At 41.3% G+C, this 19,723-nt stretch overlaps 1 protein-coding gene and 1 non-coding gene across 4 annotated transcripts in view; both read left to right on the top strand.

The window, feature by feature from the left end:
* Nucleotides 1-475: 475 nt before the first annotated feature.
* Nucleotides 476-19,723, top strand: part of ZFR (zinc finger RNA binding protein) — a 44,362-nt gene continuing 25,114 nt past the window's right edge. For all 3 annotated transcript variants that reach the window (XM_027745732.2, XM_027745731.2, XM_027745733.2), the window contains exons 1-6: nucleotides 476-562; nucleotides 788-872; nucleotides 15,449-15,731; nucleotides 17,118-17,262; nucleotides 18,006-18,224; nucleotides 19,370-19,620. In XM_027745732.2, coding sequence (XP_027601533.1) covers nucleotides 526-562; nucleotides 788-872; nucleotides 15,449-15,731; nucleotides 17,118-17,262; nucleotides 18,006-18,224; nucleotides 19,370-19,620 — 1,020 coding nt within the window. In that variant the 5' untranslated portion in view covers nucleotides 476-525. The remainder of the gene's footprint in view (nucleotides 563-787; nucleotides 873-15,448; nucleotides 15,732-17,117; nucleotides 17,263-18,005; nucleotides 18,225-19,369; nucleotides 19,621-19,723) is intronic.
* LOC114000940 lies at nucleotides 12,499-12,634 on the top strand. Its single transcript, XR_003545399.1, has one exon. It is a non-coding gene; the product is annotated as a small nucleolar RNA SNORA66 (small nucleolar RNA).

The following is a 19,723-nucleotide window of genomic DNA, read 5'->3' as shown; positions in this document are numbered from 1 at the left end:
GGAGGTCACTGCACCGGCCAGTGGATTTCAGTAGCGATCTGACGGGCTGCTGGTGCAAGAATGGGCCCAGTATGGGTGAGGCTGCACCTGTGTTGTACGTGCAATAAGCATATAAGAACTGTTGTGAGGTGGGGCTCTACATATGAGAGATATACATGTATGTGTGTAAATACTCTCTGTGCTGCCCTGAGCGCGGCTCCCCGTGGTCGGAGAGCGGGACTACAACTCCCGGCGGCCCCGGCGCACATCCCGCGCCTGCGCACATGGGGCTCCCGCGGCGGCGGCGGCTCCCGCGGGTCCCCGTTCTGCGGGCGGGGGCGCCGCGGCGGCCGGACTACAGCTCCCAGCGGCCCCCGCGCACATCCCGCGCTTGCGCAGGCGGAGCCGGCCCGGCCGCACTCCGCCGTTGTCGCGGTCGGTGGGTGGGGGAAGGGAGCGAGCGGGAGGAGGAGGAGGAGGAGGAGGAGGAGGGAGGCGGGGGAGAGTTGAGAGTTCACCCGCCGCCGTCGCTGCCAGGCCGGACTCATGATTCCCATATGCCCGGTAGTTTCGTTCACCTATGGTGAGTAGCGGCGCTCGGCGTGTCCGTGCGCGGGGAGGGGGCGGCGGCGGGGTCGGGGTGGGGGGTCGGTGCTGAGGCCCCAGTTCTGACCCGGCGCTCCCGCGCTTTCTCTGTCCCTTGTCCCTCTGTTTGTGTCCCCTTCTCTCCCCCCACCCGCCTCCTCCCGCCGGGCCTCCTGTCATGGCCCCGGCCGCCGCCGCCCCTCGGTCGCCGCCGCCGCCGCAGTGCCCAGCCGGCTGGGGGAAGATGCCAAAATGGCCACCGGCAACTACTTTGGATTCACCCACAGCGGGGCTGCTGCCCAGTACAGGTAACCACCGCCGCGACCCGCCCCCGGGCCCCTGTCCCCGGCCGGGACCCCGCGCAGCCCCCGCCCCTCGCCTCTCGCCCGGGGCGCCGTGCCCGGACCCTCCCGCCGCGCCCTGGGGTGCGTGTCCTCAGGCTCCTCCGGCTCCTCATGCTCCCGGTGTCCCCCAGGGTGGGACGTGGGGCCGAGCACAGCGCGGGAGGAGGGGGAGGAGAGTCGGCGGCGGCATCGGGTCCCCAGGCCCTCAAATTAAAATGGCCACTTGCAGGCAGCAGCACCGGCGAGTCACCGAGTGCCGCCCCCGGGCCCGTCTGCTCCTGCGGCTCCGGGCAGCGCGGGCCCTGCTCCCCAGGGCTTTGCTGTCGGTGCGGGACGGCAGAATCCTTGCTTACATGGGTCGGAACCCAGCGTGAGGGAGACGGGATGGATAAGGGGAGAGATGGAGCACGGGAAAATACAGGGGACTTGATTCAGTTGAAGTAATGTTACGATTGATGTGTCTGAGAAAGTAGAGAAGGTACTTTCCGGACCAGCTACCTTTTAGAAATATCTCCTACTATGATTTCTAAGACCGGGAGCACGTACTGTAGTGGAACTTGAGGACCTGTGACTGTAGGCAGGTATAGATACCTGCATCTTATAGGTCTGTACAGATCTCGTATGGACACACTGCCACGAGTCTCTGTTTATTTGTTGGGTTTGTTCATCCGAATTGTGACCAGGGTGTTAAAAAGCAATTGGTAGCATCTGTTATCTCACATTTTCTGACATCAGGTTGCTTAATTTGCTACATACAGTCAGGAATACCTTCACATTTTTGGCTTGTGTGGGAGTAGCACCCTAAAGTCCACATTTCAGTCTTATGTTGTTCATTCCATAAATCTGCGATAAAGACCTTCCATGATGCCTACGTCTTGGCTAATGGGAAAAACAGAAGAAGAAAACGTATATCTCAAGGATTATTAACAAACAAGCGCAGATGTATGCTACTCTCTAATAAAAATTGCATACAGTTTCAGGAATGTACAGTTTTATGGAGGTCTTGTAAGAACTCCCAGACTGTTTTTTTTGCAATTATTTTTCCCTGGAAATGGAAATGAAATACATTAAATTTTATTTACTTCAATGTTTAATATTAAAGGAGAGGATAAAGCTTAGCTCATATTCTAGGTCCCTTTCTGTGGCACTGCTTTGCAGCATCTCATTCCCCAGTCTATCTATACATCCAGGGTTGCCCTGTCCCAGATGCGGAGTTTAAATCAACACTGAAAAGACTATGGAGCTATTATTGGCATAGAATTTACAGTGTCTTCCTGGGATTCCAGTTTATCTGTGGCCTTGGTGGATCATTTAAATACTCTCTCATGCTGCACATGAAGGAGAAATTAAAATTTGTCCAAGTCTTAACATTAACTACTGATATTTGAAGCAGTTTTAGAGGCCAGATTGGTAGGTTCTCAGGTGTTAGATCTTGGATTTGGAAAATTCAGAAGTACTGTGTCATTGCTGTTTAACCCCAGCCAGCAACTAAGTACTACACAGGCTCTCACTCGCTTCCCACGGGTACTGGTGGGGAGGAGAATCAGAAAAGCAAAACTCCTGGGTTGAGATAAGAACAGTTTTAATAGTTGAAACAAAATAGAATACAATACTATGAGTTATAGCAGTAATAATAATAAAAATAATAGTAGTAATGAAGAGAGTGGGGGGAATAAAGCCCAAGAGGAGAAAGTGAAGCACAACACAATTGCTCATCATATGCTGACCAATGCCCAACCTGTCCAGAAGCAAGCAGCAGCTCCTGGCCAATTCCCCATAGTTTATGCACTGGGCATGATATTCCATGATATGAAATATCTCTTTGGCTATTTCTGGTCAGCTCTCTCCATGCTCCCTCCTGACTTTTTTTGCAACTGCTCTCTGGCATGGCACGGGACACTGAAAAGTCCTTGATTTAGAGTGAGCCCTGCTGAGCAACTAAACCATCAGTGTGTTATCAGCATTATTCTCATACTAAATCCAAAACAGCACTAAGCCAGCTACTAAAAAAAACTAACTCCACGCCAGCCAAAAACCAGGACAGGCATGCAGGAGTTAATAATATTTACCGTTGTAATAGTGTGATTGGTATTGACTAGATAAGAAAAGGAATAGATGACTGTCTTTATTAGTTCATAAATACTAATTTTCATAAAACACACTTGAAATCTTAACTTGTTTCATGTTTAATCAAAGGCAGCAAAAGAGCTAAGTGCCCTTTAAACCTGTAAATAATGTATTAGAAGCATTCTTGTTCCTTTCAGTGTTGTTGCTGCATAAAATTTCCTGCTATCCTACTCATTTAAAATTCTTTGTGTAATAGTATCATGACTTAATGAGAGAAGCATTAGATTATGCAAATACTAATGCAGGAAATGTCTCTGAATATTGCAATACCTTTCAATTTGTGCTTTCTGCCAGTGACGGTATTAGGGCCCAAGATTATAAACCTGCATTCAATGCAAACTTCGTTTGTTATTTATTTTAGTGTCTACTAATCCATCCATTTAGGAGCCTGAAATAAGTGTGGAATTTGGTGATACTAGACCTCATTTCTTTGTGTCTATTCAGTGTGAAATTACCACACTAATATTGGCTTGTCTTTAGCATGTAAAAAATATTAGCATGCTTGGTTCAGTGCTGGAGAGAGGCATAATATGCTTTTATTCTGAAGTTTGCTGGTTGAAATGAGAGGATGCTGATGGAGAGATAGGGGTATTGAGTAATGTTTGGACAAAGTGTGTGAATGTGATAGTCTTGTTTAATTAAATTTGTGTTATGATTTTGCCTTCTGTTAAAAAGATGAAGAATCTTTAAGTGCTTGAGTTTCATCTTAGTGATGATATTCATACCATGTCTCTGCTCTAGTGAGACAGGATAGTGATGGAGATGCTCGTGTAGTTAGGAGTGATTTGTTAACTTTGAATTGCCTTGAAGCAGAGTGAATATTGCTAAATGTGCTGAGCCTTCACAGGTAAAGGCAATTCTAGCAGTTCAGGTTCAGAGCAGACCACAGTATCTGTGAGTTTAGGTTCAGATGCAATCTTCAAAGCAGCCATATGGAAGTGAACTCTTGCAGTTAGAGCTAGTTTGGAATTCAGCTGTAGAGCTTGATGTTAAAACATACTTGAGTCTGGTGCAGAACAGCAAAGGAGGGTGAATTGCTGTGGTTGGGTGAGGTGGCTATTGAGAATTGATTTTTCACATTTGCTGGTATTTCTAATTAACTTTACTTTTGTCTTCAGTGTCTTCCCCAGGTACCTCTTCTTCAAGTAGATACTGGTTTGAAAAGTATTCAGTCTTTCAGAGGCATTAGGACTGTAATTCACACAGGCATATAAAGTATCACTGAACATAAGTCAGGGTTGTACTAGTAGAAACAGATGAGGACAATACTGAGTAGACTTTCTTCTGAAGAGAGTATGTACTAGTAGACTTAAACTTATGCGAAGAAAAACATTTATGCATCTTATAGCACATACACCTTATTCTAAAATGCATGGACAGTGAAAATAATCATAGGTTTACCATAGCAGGAAGGTAAAAACTCCAAATGCTTGCTCTGTGAATTTTATGCTCATACTCTCTTGAGTTTCATCACATCTTGAAACATACAGATTTTCAGCTAAGGAGACTTCAGTGAATGTGACAGAGCTGTGTGGAGCTGATTCTCTTTTTGTTTAGTCTTAAGTGCTATCCTAAACATGCTGTTCTAGCTTACTTGGTGTACACAAGAAGCCTCCAGTGCTGGTGTTTATGAAAGGATTTTGATAGACCTCTTTTCAAGTCAATGAGGTCCTGCTCTCAAAGGAGGTACACCAACATTAGAAAGGCAAGGAGGGCTCTGAGCTTGTTAACATGGGCTGTACCAGTATTGCAGTTGGCTGTAAAGGGGAGACAAGAGGAGGTGGTGGTAACCGAGGAGGAAAGGTGCCTCAGGAGTCAGAGGAGCCTTTGTCATTTTAAGGAGAGAAGTCTGCCAACTAGTTGAAATTTGCAGCAGGCTCTTGTCTTTAGGAGCAGAGCACTTGAAGATGCATTTCTGTTAATGGCATAGTTATGGTTAATGGTATAGTTATGTCCTTTGAAGTTGTATCCTCAGAATGGGTTGATGACTGTAGGCTTAACTCTAGGGTGTTAAATAATGTGTAAAATTTGATCTGTTTCTAAAACAAAACAATGGTAGGTTAATGTGTTGTTACATTATTGATGCTAGAAAAGCAAAGTAATAGTTTAAGATAGGAAATACAGAATGTTTTAACAATTTAATACAATTTTCCATACTAGTGAAGTTTCTTTACTTTTACAGAGAATGTGCCAATTTTAGCATTTTTTTCTATTTAACATCTTTATTAATGGCCCAGATGATGGGGCAGAGTGTACCCTCAGCAAGTTTGCTCATGATAAACACCTTGGAGGAATGGCTGATGTGCCAGAGAGTTGCAGTGACATTCAGAGGGACTTCAGACGGCTGGAGAAATGGGCTGACAGGAATCTCAGGAAGTTTGACAAGGGGAAGTGCAAAGCTCTATATGAAAAAACAACCCTATATGCCAATATATGCTGTGGGCCACCCAGCTGGAAAGCAGCTTGGCAGAAAAAGGACCTGGGGATCCCAATGGACACTAGACTTGAATGTGAGACAGCAATGGGTCCTTGCAGCAAAGAAGGGGAATGGCATCCTGGGCTGCATTAGTGCAAATATTGCCAGGACACTGAGAGAGGTGATCCTTCCCCTCTAATTCAGCACCAGTGAGGCCACACCTGGAATCCTGTGTCCATTTCTGTGCTTCAGTACAGGAGAGATATGGACATACTGGAGAGAGTTCAGTGAAAAGCCCACCAAGATGCTGAAGGATCTGTAGCTTTTATGGAGAAAGGCAAGGAGAGCTGGGATTGTTCAGTGTGGAGAAAAGGAGGCTGAGGGGGATCTTCTTAATGTGTATAAATGCTTGAAGGAAGGATGCAGAGAGGACAGAGCCAGGCTCTTTTCAGTGGTACCCAGTGCTGGAGTCAGAGGCAGTGGGCATAAACTGAAACACAGGATATTCCCTCGGAACATCAGGAAGCACTTTTATTGTGAGAGTGACTGAGCCCTGGCAGAGGTTGCTCGGGGAATTTGTGGAGTCTGCATCCTTGGAGATACTTGAAAGCCATCTGGATACAGTCTTGGGTGTCTGGCTGTAGGTGGTCCTGCTTGAGTGGGACTGAACCTCCAGATGATTTCCAGAGGTTCCTTCCCAGCATCAGCCATTCTTTGATCTTGTGATTTTGACAGGGATAATGTTAGTTAGTTAGTTGGCCCTTTTCAGGCAGATGTACCATCTCAATCTCAGGTCTTTTTGTGATGTATGTTACCGCTGTGAACGTGGCTGTTGACTAGACTTGAAAAGATCAACTTTTTGTGTGCTGTGAGCTGTGTGTTGTGAGCAAAGGGAGGTAGATAACAGAGTGTATATTGTGTCACTGTTACAGTCACTTGCAGTACATACATGAGGAAAACATTGCAGAATCTGATTGGAATTAAATCAGGCTGTGAAGCTAAATGTAAAGATTATCAATGCAGTAAGGGTGTTTTCAAAACATGAGGCTGTTCACCTTTGAGGTAAGTTATTCATAATATATGGTTTAGCCATCTGGTAGCAGTCATTAATTTTGTTTTGTATTGGAATGATACAAGCAAGTTCTTAGAACAAGGAAGAAGGGAAACTCAAAATAGCTACAAAGAACTGTCTTTTTTAGGCTTTATGTAGTTAAACCATAGAACACATTACTAGGAACTTCTGAAATATAGCAGAATTCAAGAGGGGATTGCACATTTGCATGCCTTCAGGCCTCTCTTTGTATTGCTAGTGAATTGAATTACAGTGTTCTATTCACAAAGCTGTAAGAATAGGAGAAAATTTAAAAATTTAATTTAAAAAATTAAAGTTCTAAAAATATATATTGAGTCTTCATCAAAATTTTTTTGCCTGCAGTGAGTGACAGGCTCTAGAAAAACAGAAGCAAAGTCACTTCTAAAGTACAACTTACTATAGTCTGTTATTTCAACATTTTATGCTGCTTGTTGTCAAGTGTGCTTAGGAGGAAAAAAGTTCTCACTTTTTTTTTTTGTTTTTCAATTATTATTTTGTTTTTACTTTGCTCTGTCCATGTTCCATTAGCACACCTGAAACTACATCTGACCGGTTATTCAGGAGTGCCTCTCCCTGGGTTAGAATCTTTAGCAGTAGCAGATTGCACTGCTTCTAGCAGTTTTTGTGACTCAGATAGCAGGGAAAGGCACACAGCTACTTTATTTACCTTAAGCTTAGACTTATATTCTTCTCTGTCCACGCGCAAGCGTAATATATTTCATTGGTCAGGTACTTCTCTTCGCACGCCTAAACTCGTCTTTGGATAGGTGGTCGACAGTTCTTCGTGTGCCGGCAAATCTCAGAAACAGCACCTGTTATTTACAGCAGTTTTGCTCCTTTTCTGCTTTCCCATCCTGTATTGTTTACATTCTTTACAATTTCAGAGCCGCAACTGCTCAAATTCAAGGCCTACCATCCAGTTGTTTCCCACATTTTTGTAGAGTTGGATCATACTTGTATCAATCCTCATATTCCTGAAAAAGCTGCAAATCTGTATTTTTTGCTATTCATAGAATAATCTATGAAACTTCAAGAAGTCTGGCAGTTAGGTGCCATCAGATATGATTTCCTTGATGCTAAAATGTTCAAATATTCTTAACAGTTAGAATTCAAGAAATATATCTTAATTCGTGAGGGCTTTAATTCAAGATACTTGTATTTTAAAATTTATTTTAAGACTTGCTTTAATGTTGTGCCAAACTAGTGTGGAAATCGCCTCTTTAAATGAAAAACACCTGCAAGAAATATGTTTTAGAAGTTGTAATTTCTGAGGAAGATTGTCATTTGGATAAGAGACAGACTTGGTTCTAGGCCAAATCTTAACTCTCTATCAAAATACCAGTCCTCAGAAAACTGAAACTAAAAAACTGAAGATGTTCTTTGCCTCTAGGAGAGGAGTTTTTAGTGTCCAGCAACCTAAACAGAGCTGGAACAGTAACGGCATTTGCGCGTGTGTGCATGTTGGTTGTTCGTACGGAGGTGTGCTGGAGATCAGCATTTTTTTCTTCAGGTTATGTGCACATGAGTAACAATTAATTTCCTTTTTTTTTTTTTTAATTAAATGAGTCAGTATGATGAAAAGTAAGGCTTATAGGGAACCTTTTATGTGTTTCCTCTATATAGAGCTTTTATATGCTATATATCTTAGTTGGAAATAGACTGCATTTTCCTGAAAATGTGTTATTCCTCTGACAGTAATTGCTACAGATAGTTCATCAAATTTCTTAATGCATGACCTACTCCACGAATATCTTCATGTGGAAAATAAAATATCTTAAAATCTATAGTTATTTGGAAAAATAGATATTTTCTTTTATTGTTAACATGCAAAAAATAAAGCTTTCTACTTTCAATTCAGTTTTACAAAAAAAAACCCTCAATTTTTTTTTCTAGGAAAGAGTAATAGCTGGAAATGAAAAAAAAAAACATGACCCAAGTGTGTTACAGAAGAGAATTCAATATTTGTTTCATAATTGCTCTTAATTTTCTGTCATTCACAGGTAATCCAGACCTTCTATCAGTGTTGTTACTTGAAAGTAACTAACAAGGGTTCTGCTGTATTCTATCTAATACTTAAAACAAGTTCTCATCTAAGCTTTTTTGTGGAATAATGTTGCTCATTTACAAATCTACCTTATATAGCTATTTAAGTTAGACAAATGTGGTTTTGGGACTGGAGAACAATGTTTTGCCAAGTGGACACCAGTACCTCATTAATTGGTATTGATGAGCAATTTCTGCCTCCTAGGCAGCTTCTGACTGTTTTAAGTGTGCTCCCAGATTTTTTTTTTTTGCTTTTCAAGACCGTATTTCTTTTTCTGTATCAAAAACACTGCTATAGTTTTCTTGCTAAAGATTTTTGTGCAGCTCAGAAAAGGTTGTTAGTTACTGCTTGAGTGTTCTGATTTTTGACAAGGAAAATAAAAGTTACCAACAGAATTATGAAATTAATCTAGTTACTTTAATAACAAATATTGATGGCTGACACCTTCTGAGAGCTTGTTCTCAGGATGTGGACGTTTTGTTGCTGATGTTTTAATACAACTTGGCCAAATGTAAGTGTTCAGGGTAGGATTTTCCTGGCTAAGTGTCTATCTAGAATTTTACTGTTTTTTTTTAAAACTGTGCTGTAGCTTATTCGATTTTGTGGTGTAGAATTGAGCAGGGAGATTTTCATAACTCTTTGGTGTCTCATTGTTTTGGAATGGAGACTTCACAAATGAGAAAAATATCTTTACGTATTACACTGTTTCAGAGTGATAGTTCTGAGTGTGCACAACAGGTCGAATGGTGGTCGGATACCATGTAAACATCTGCTGTATTATTCTTATATCCAGCTTAGAAAGTATAGAGGCAAAATGCGCACCTGCTTTGAGAAAAGGTACTTGCACTTGGTGAGGGGAGTTCTGTGCACGAGACAGCAATATGGGCAAGGCCAGTTTTTTGCTGTGGACTTTGCTCTGGGATAAATTCTGCAGGACTGTGAGACAGTGTGGCCCCTGACTCCCACCCCCAGAAAATCAGATTGTCATGGAATTAGAGATTACTGTGGAGAAAGATACATAGTCATAGCTCACTGCAGTCAGTCTTATCAAGGAGGTTTAATCTCGTAGTGATATTTTCACAATATGGCACTTGTTCTGATACTAACACCGCAGAAAGATTAGTATTTCCTGTTGTTAGTGTCAGTAAAAATTAGAATAGAAGTTATTCAAAGATTGGAGTCAAAGGTGTTTTACAAAAAATACTTTTCTCGTGCAGTGTAATACAATATTTGTGAATAAAGAATTCTCTCATTCTTGAGGTTATTTAGTTAGGATGTGGAAGATGAGGGCAAGTTAAGTGTGCACTGGGGTGTGAAACTTTTGAATAGAGGTGACCTTATTTAAGAGAAACAAGTAGAGAGCATGAGTAAATAGTGATATACAGGTGGAAAAGAAGGTAAGGAGAGACAAAGCACATTAGGTAGGGTCCTTTTGTAGTTGACTGAAGGTGACCTTTTGTAGTTGACTGAAGCATACCTACAGAACTTGAAGCAGAAAATTTGAGTGTAACGTGCACTTTAACCTGGCTCTGGATGGGATAGTAAAAATGCTGTGACGGGGATATCTGAACTGGAAGATGAGCGTTGAAGAATGTGTTCTTCCTAGAAAATAGAAATTAAGTCAGCGTGGTGGGAAAGCACTGCTATTATTATTATAAGCTAAAGATATAGGAGTAGTTATCAGTAAAATGTATTATTTTTGAATGAAAACTTCTGGTGGAAAGGGTAATATAGTAGCAATACAGCAGAGTACAATTTGAAGAATTCTTCAAGAATTCTTAAAGAATTATGTTTATTTTGAAAGTAAATTTAAGGAGTGTAAGAATTGTTACATGAAGTTACATTGAATTGAGTGGTCAGAAACTGGATCTGCCTTATATAAATGTTGGTCTAGAGCTCGTCTGTGTTTGAAACTGGAACATCTATAAACTAAGGAAAAAATTCTCAACAGGGTGCTCGAATATTGTGTGCTGATTTTGGCTGGGGTAAAGTTAATTTTTTTTCATGGTAGCTGATATTAGGCTGTGTTTTGGATCTGTTCTGAAAAGAGTGTTGATAGCAGAGAGATGTGTTCATTACTGCTGAGTAGGACTCACTGAGCCAAGGCCTTTTCTGTTCCTCGCCCCACCCCACCAAGCAAACAGGGAGACTGGGGGAGCACAAGAAATTGGGAAGGGACGCAGCTAGGACAGCTGACCCCAGCTCACTGAAGGGACTTTCCATACCATATGGCAGCATCTCAGCAATAAAACTGGGGAAAGAAGGAGGAAGGGGGTGATGTTCAGAGTGATGGCATTTATCTTCCCAAGTAACCATTACACGTGATGGAACCCTGCTTTCCTGGGATGGCTGGGCACCTGCCTGCCAATAGGAAGTGGTGGATGGATTTACAGACTCACAGAATCATAGAATCATTAAGGTTGGAAAAGACCTCCAAGGGCATCAAGTCCATCCTTTGACCAAACACCACCGTGTCAGCTAAACCATAGCACCAAATGCCATGTCCAGTCATTTCTTGAACACTTCCAGGGACAGTGACTGCACCACCTCTGTGAGCAGTCCATTCCAATGCTTAACCACTCTCTCAGTGAAGAAATTCTCACTGATGTCCAGCCTGAACCTTCCCTGGCACAACTTCAGGCCACATTCTCATGTTCTGTCACTTCTGTGGGTGAAGAGACCAACTCCCACCTGGCTACAACCTCCTTTCAGATTGTTGTGGAGAGTGATAAGGTCCCCCCTGAGCCTCCTTCTCCAGGCTAAACATCTGCAGCTCCCTCAGCTGCTCCTCATAGGACTTGTCTCCAGACCCTTCCACGCTCCATTGCCCTTTTCTGGACACACTCCAGCACCTCAGTGTCTTTCTTGGAGGGGCCCAAAGCTGGACACAGGAGTTGAGATGTGGCCTTACCAGTGCTGAGTACAGGGGGACAATCAGTTCCCTGGTCCTGCTGGCCGTACCATTTCTGATCCAAGCCAGGTGCCACTGGCCTTATTGGCCCACCTGGGCACATGCTGGCTCGTATTGAGCTGCTGTCAACCAGCTCCTTTTCCATGGCAGCTTTCCAGGCAGTCTACCCCCAGCCTGTAGCACTGGTTGAGGTTATTGTGACCCAGGACCAGGACTTGGCAATTGGCCTCGTTGAACCTCATACCTTTGGCCTTGGCCCATCGATCCAGCCTGTCCAGATCCATGTTTTGCCTTACTTGTGTGCAAGACTTTTGCTTTCCCTATTAAACTGTTTTTATCTCAACTGACAAACTTTCTCACTTCTACTCTTCCAGTTCTCTCCCTGCTTCCACTGTGGTGGAGCAAGTGGGCAGCTTTTTGAGGCTGAGTTGGCAGCTGAGCTTAAACCATGGCACACTGGAACAGGTTGTCTAGAGAAGTTTTGCAATTTCCATTTTTAGTGATGATGAGAACCGGACTGGACAAAGCCCTGAGAAATCTAACTTTGAAATAAGCTGTGTTTTGAACAGGTAGAAACAGATGACTTCCAAATCTTTGGTTAAACCTAAATTATTCTGTGATTTTTAAGCTCCACCTACTTAATAAAGCAGATTGGACCCATAAAAACAGATAATGCTAGGATAGGTGTACAGATGAAGTGAAATAGGGAGTCCAGCAAAATAGTCTAGGAGGAGGTAAGTTCATCTCAGCAAATGTGATAAGGCACTAGTCACCAAACAAGGGCAAGAACTCTTGTAAATTAAATGAAGAAGTTGGCACAAAGTTATTGTTATGTAAATTAATTCCATGAAAATGGCTGCTCATCTTAATGTTAAAAGACCATGGGGAGAAGAATGTCACAAATTTAGACGAGATGTCACTGTGAGTTTCTGTAACATAATGTAACATAACTTTTAGGAAGGAAGAAGCACTCAGTTCTAGAATACTTTTCTTGCAGTCTTGGAAACTCAGTCACCAGCTCTGCATGATGTTGCAGAAGCAAGGGAAGCAGATTTGCTAAAAGTAACATGGACATAGAACTGTATTACCCTTAGAAATCAAATTATTTGGGCTGTTGTTCTATGCTATGATAAGGAATTTTGATGCACAAGAAATGGAACTGTTTGTACCATAATCTTGTTAATAGTTCTGCCAGTAATGATTGTAATTTCTTCACAATATTAAATATGGAAAACTATCAGGTATCTTTAATCATACATATTCTGAGAACAAAAGTGTTTTCTTTGATAAATAGACAGGCACTGTTATTTTGTAGTTTATTGTGAGCTCTGTATCGTATTTTATAATAGTGACTTAAACTCAGTGAAGCTTGGAAGAGCCAAGCTAGTGCTTCTGCACAGGTCTTTCTCCTGCTCCCATTTTCTCCCCATTTTCCCATATATATAACTTACATGGGTTCTGGCACTCAGCCGACTTACTTTGTAAGCTCCAATGTTTCTTAATGTTTCTGCCATGTTAGAAAATGACCCCAGCAAAAAACCCTCTCTTTGTTTTCTTCTAGATTAATGAGTTAATAAATCAGTGCACTGAGTGGCTTGACAAGTAGCAGAATTAGCACCAGGGATGAAATAAAATGGCTTAGGTTTGGGAAAGAATAGTGTGCAGTAAGATTTACCTTCTTGGCACTAGTGGACTGTTGGTGTGTTCAGCTGCAGTCTGAGTTAAACAGTCTGTTGTCTGTTTACTCAGTTTAATGTGGTTTTAGGAAATATATATGGTAGTGATAATTACTTCAGAATTTGTGAATATTTTACGCTTCTATGCTGTTAGCTGTGGAGATAATGCAGCCTAATTTTATAGACTGTCATTCACTTTTACCATCATAAACTAGTTTTCCTGAATTTTGTGGTGGAGTCCAATTCTCACCTTAAACAAACAGAGAATCTTCCTATATACATCAGGTAGGAGGAATTGTTTCAAGCAGTGATGGGAGTTACATCAAAATGGTTTAGTCTTTTCCTTCTACTTTTAGGCTAATAAATTGAAAATAACATGAAACATGATTGTGAGGACAAGTCACAAGTGGATTAAAATTGGGTAGAATGCAAGTGGTCTTTTTACCGCTCAGGGACCTGTGATAGGCAGAAGGTTGAGTCCAGGCATGTAAGTCCAATAGCAGTAAAATTTTCTCTGTTTCTGCTGTGAGAATGCTGATGGGCGGGGAGGGGCAGTTGTTCTGTTTAATTGAAGTAGGTGGGTTCTATTGGAACTGAAATGACAAGATAAGGTTTTCTAAAACTAAATTAAAAAAACATGCTGAACACAAGTGAGTTGTGGAAATGTCTTTTGCTAAGCTAATAATAGATACGGTTAAAAGGTGCTTTGTTTCTGTCAGAGGGAATACTGCAGACATTAGGAAAAAAATAGTGTAACTTGTTCCTTTTGGTTTTGAGCATAACCATATTTCAATTCTACTGTGCTGCTGAGTACATTTACTTCAAATGAGGTTTCATTTTTCTATTTTCTGAAAAGCAGAGGATGCTACCTCTGTACTAGGCATGGAGTTGTTTTGGAAATACTTTCTAATAGTGCTATGGTGATTTTAAACCCTACAGAGATTCTTAGCTGTTATTGAAAAACAGTGCAGAGAGTGTATTAAAAATTTAGAATTATCACTGAATCCTCACTTGATGACATTGTTCCAGATGGTGATATTTTGCCTGCTTTACTTTATTTGTTTAAAAATCAAAATAGCTATTCTAAGCTTCTAAAAATAATCCACAGTTGTACATCAGTATAGGACATCACGCAGAGTTACACATCAGTACAGGACAATGATACTAGTTTCTGTTCAAGTAATTAAACCTTTGAAGCCATTATTTTTGACTTCTGCTGTTAGTATTTGCTCATTCTTAGTATATGTCCACATATTAGTGTCCTGCCTGCAAATTTTAGAGAGCCAGGTTAGTCGCAGCATGTGCCTGGAAGGTTGCCAGAGCTCTGGTGCCAGTCTTTTTGCTCAATAAGACTGACTGTTCTTTTGGTGCTTCATGTTGTGTCAGTGGAATTCTGCACGAGCAAGTGGGGCCAGTTTTTCCAATTCTGAACTTCTGTGGGAGAAGTCCTCTATCAGAGGTATCTATTTAAGTAAATGCAACAGTTCTGAGCTAATTTCCACGGAAGTCTTCAATAAATCATATTACTTGAATATGGTTTCATGGAAGACTTAATGCTAGTACAGGTCATAAAAAAGCTCTGACAGAAAAGTGACATCCTTCTTAATTTGACTTGTGTCAGTCTTGTGGAAGAACCACTAAAGCATTTTAAAACTTGCCAGTCATGAAAAGATAACAGTTTAAGACTATTACATTATTTTGAATGAAAGACTTGTTCCACTGCTTAGAAAAAACCCAGCACAAACCCCCCCCCTTGCTAAGAAAATCATCATCTGCATATGTCAGAAACTGTAATGATAGTACAAGGAGTAATGGGTAAAAACTGAAAGAGGGGAAATTTGGGTTAGATATTAGGAAGAAATTCTTTACTGTGAGGCTGGTGAGACACTGGCACAAGTTTCCCAGGAAGGCTGTGGAAGCCACAACTCTGGCAGTGTTCAAGGCCAGGTTTGATAAGGCCTTGAGCAACCTGGTCTAGCGGGAGGTGTCCCTGCCCCTGGCAGGGGGGTTGGGACTAGACGATCTTTAAGGTCCTTTTCCATGCTTTAGCATTCTGTGATTCTATTCTGTCTGTCCATCCACAGAACCTTCAGAATGATACAGCCTTTTTCATGAGGGTGGCAGATGGGTAATAAGAGTATGCACAGGTGGATAGCTGCTCCAGGTCTGTCTGTAGAACAGACAAGTATTAATCGAATCTGGGATTTTGAAATGTGTGGGCATTGGCTTTGTATGTTGGAATAATTTACTTACTGTCCTTTTTCCCAATGCAGCCAGCAGCCGGCCTCGGGTGTAGCCTATTCCCATCCGACCACGGTTGCCAGCTACACTGTGCACCAGGCGCCAGTGGCTGCGCACACGGTCACCGCAGCCTATGCCCCGGCAGCAGCCACAGTGGCCGTGGCCAGGCCAGCCCCCGTGGCTGTTGCAGCTGCTGCCACAGCTGCTGCCTATGGAGGGTATCCCACGGCACACACAGCCACGGATTATGGCTACACGCAACGCCAGCAAGAGGCCCCACCACCACCGCCTCCTGTCACCACTCAGAATTACCAGGTCGGTTCCTGTTGTGTGTGGTATTTAAATGATAATTTTAAAAGAGAAAGGCTGTTTGGAAAAGAAAATGGGATTTTGTGAAGCTGCTGCTGTAAAGAATAGCACTGACTTGTCTCAGCTAAGTGATGTTCAAGTGGTGTGCAGTAAAATGGCTCATGGAACTGTTGTAGCTGAAAAGACTGTGCCAAAGGAACTATTCTACCTCCACTGAAAATTTTTACTGGAAGATTCCTGGGTGCCATAGGAGTTGTAGTACCAAGCTTATGAGGATAGAAGATTGCTCTAGAAGATAAACTACTCTGTAAATAGCTTTTGGGTGCCCTCTGTGAGATCCCTGCCTAACCTGCTGTGGATACAGGCTTCTGCAAATGGGAGCTTTGTCCCTTTTCATTGTGAAATACTGTATCTCGTTTCAGCTGTTTAGTCCTAAACTTGTCAAGGCATTAGCTAGATTCTAATTAGCAGCTTAGTTTGTCTAAAAGGACTACATTATTACTGCATGTTCTCAATTCTTTTGCACAGTTCCTCTAATTTTTTACATATTGTAATTATGGGGTCAGTTAATAGACAAGAAAGAGAGACCCCAAAGATAAATAAAATAATTCGTGTTTACATAGGTTGGTTGGAAAAAGGATTTTGTTATATTCCTTGGAATTACAAAAGATTTTTATATGTTAATGTATTTCAGCTCTAGTGGTTCATGCCTTGCTACTCCTCAGTTGATCAACTCTTTGTGCTTTACTACAAACACTGTGAGGATGAGAGAATATATGTACATATATGTACAGTGGCTTCCAGGTCATTTCCTTCTAAGCTTACTAGGCATCTCCAATGTTTTAAAGGTGTCACATGGGCTATTTTATAGACTTCTTATGGTTCGGTAATGGGAAGAAGGCTTTAAAAGTACCACCTTCATACTCCAAAAAACATAACCAAGAAAAATGTTGTTAATGATAGGATTTTTAAAGCCAATATGGGCTCATGTTTCTAACCTTGTGAATTTATGGGAGTTGTAGAAATTTACATTTTGTGGAGATCTGTTGTGGGTTTTCCCTTCATATTTTACAGAAATAGAATCTGATACAGTCATTATTAAAAACTAGTGAGATTAGATGTTTTTCAAAACCAAAAATAATTAGGTAGGGAAAGTGATGTAATAGCATGAGGTTAATTCCTGTATTAAGTCTATAAAAGACCAGTAGGGTTGTTTCAGGCCTGAAGTACCTTTAAATGTAAATTTAATTTCTTTAATGCATTTATTTGTATATACTCTATAGATAGATGGGGGGGGGTTAATTCTACTTTAGTAGGCCAGAAGAAAATGCTAACGACTTTTATTACTCTAGATAGATACCTAAAGGTGATTTCTCTGTTTTGAATTCTTAGGATTCCTATTCCTACGTTCGCTCTACTGCCCCAGCTGTAGCTTATGACAGCAAACAGTATTATCAACAGCCGACAGCGACCGCGGCAGCCGTAGCTGCTGCTGCCCAGCCTCAGCCCTCAGTGGCTGAGTCCTACTACCAGACAGGTGGGTGGCATGGTTCACACTGCTCTACTTGTTCACAGCCTGTCAGCTACTTTAATACCTTAAAAAAACAGTTGTTTGAACATTTCACTTTTTAGTTTTGTCGCATAGTTTCAACGTGTTGAAAAATTTTCCGCACTTAGAACTTCAATGTTATTGTGACATTGCCATAAGTAGCTGCCTCTCAGGTTTGGATTATTACCAGGTAGACTCAAAACATAGCTCTAGGCAAAGGTCTTATTGATTTGTCTAGAAAACTTGCTGAACTAGGTTCAGATGATAACTTGATTAGAATTACTCTTTTAAGTCTTTAGTTACTTCATTTGTGTAATTCTTTCATTATTCGCATCATGATTGCTACAAATCACCAATCCTATTTAATTTCTTTTACTTCACTTAGAAATAAGAGGAAAGTTTAGGTGTGTGCTTTGGTTTAGTAAAACCAATGGATGAGGAGGTTCTTTAAAAACATAGTAGCACAGTTAAAAATAAATAATAAAAGTGAGGCCTACTAGTGTGAACTGAGACATGGTTAAATTGTTGTTTGATACATTGTATGCAATGCATAACCATGACAACCTAATGCGCAACACTAAAAAGCAAAACAAACAAAGAAACCAAAACAAAGGCCCACTTTTTACACATTTGTTCACCAGCATGTTTTTAATTATCCCACAATAGGGTTTGCATTTCATTCAACTAAAACCCATCAATCTTTGTACACTTACATTTTGTATCCTAATTAGCTCCGAAAGCAGGATATAGCCAAGGGGCAACTCAGTACACCCAAGCCCAGCAAACTCGACAAGTGACAGCTATAAAACCTGCAACCCCAAGTCCAGCAACAACTACGTTTTCCATTTATCCGGTGTCCTCGACTGTGCAACCGGTGGCAGCTGCAGCCACTGTTGTTCCATCCTACACTCAAAGTGCGACATACAGTACAACGGCAGTGACTTACTCTGGTAAGGATTTTGCATGTTTTGTTACTGGGATCTTTGCAGTTGTTACAGGAGAGACTTTCAATACTCAGAATTTTAGCAGTTTCTGTTCAATTGCATCATAGTCTACTGAGAAATATCAACCAGTTAAATCATTGTAATTTTGTTATATCTTTAGAAGAGGTTTGGTGTCTTATGTGCCTCTTTGGTTATATGTGAGAGTATACAAGTGGCATTGCTACGCGAATGGTGACTTACTGTAAGAATTGAAAGGAAGAGATGAGGGATAGAAAAAATAAGGAAGTGCATCCACACAAATGTTACCCTTGGGAAATGGGAAGGGAGCATGCAGTTACAGAGACAGTTCAATATAAATCTTTTAAAATTGGACTGTCTTGACCCAAAATGGGATGACAGTGGGTGCTGAAAAAAAGACTGTCATTCAACCGTTAAGAATCCAGAAAGTAGTTACTGAGGAAAATGTGTTAACTTTGTAGCCAGATGATAATCAGCTGGCATGTTACAGCTACCTTGAACTTTTTGTTTTCTGTTTAAAAAGGGATTTTAGTACTTCCTCGAGACAGAGCCCAGTTTTCTTCATTTATTCAAGTGATACTAGAAATCAAGAACTGGCATAGCCAAGCTTTAGTGAGCAAGCATCTTCTCTGCACTAAAAGAACTTAAATCAGTGTAATAGGATGTAATAGTAGTAGACATTCTGTCTTTTATCTTCATTTTTTCCCTTTCTTCTGCATTATATCAGTACTCCTTGCTGTTTGGAAACTTGAACAGCAAATCTGGTTCTGGAAGATTGCTTTCTTCAGGTGGCCTTTGATAAACCTTTCACTGAAATTCTTGTTCCATCATACCCAATTTTACCAGATATGCCAGGAAATTTCAGATGTTCTTTAGGCATGCATTTATATATCTAACATAACTGTTTGTCTGCAAAGATATGTCTAAAATTGAATATGTTCCAGTACAATTGGTACCTCTGTATTTGTGTACTGTAAAACATGAAGCGAAATTCAGACTGCCTGACAAGATTTCAGTAAATTATTTATATCTTGCCCTGCCCCTCTGTTATGCAACATGATTTGAATTAGTGTATTATGTAGTTGATCCATGATACCCAGTGATGTAACATTTGCTTTATTTTGATTTGTGAGGTACCTCTTACTCTGGCTATGAAGCTGCAGTGTATTCGGCCGCATCGTCCTATTACCAACAGCAGCAGCAGCAGCAACAGAAACAGGCGGCGGCAGCAGCTGCTGCTGCTGCTGCAACAGCTGCTTGGACAGGGACCACCTTTACTAAAAAGGCACCATTCCAAAATAAGCAACTGAAACCAAAACAACCTCCCAAACCGCCCCAGATCCACTACTGTGATGTTTGCAAGATCAGCTGTGCTGGACCACAGGTACCTGTATTACATAGTTTTCTACTATGCATGTTATTTGTAATTTCTTCAGCTAAAAATCTGACCCTGTTAAGAGTCATAGAATCGTTAAATGGCCTGAGTT

The sequence above is a fragment of the Pipra filicauda genome, unplaced genomic scaffold (genome assembly GCF_003945595.2).
Source record: "Pipra filicauda isolate LSUMZ 115617 unplaced genomic scaffold, ASM394559v2 scaffold86_size2582843_pilon, whole genome shotgun sequence".
Taxonomy (NCBI): Eukaryota; Metazoa; Chordata; class Aves; order Passeriformes; family Pipridae; genus Pipra; species Pipra filicauda.
The sequence above is the reverse complement of the archived record's forward strand: the minus strand, read 5'-3'. Positions and strand labels throughout refer to the sequence as shown.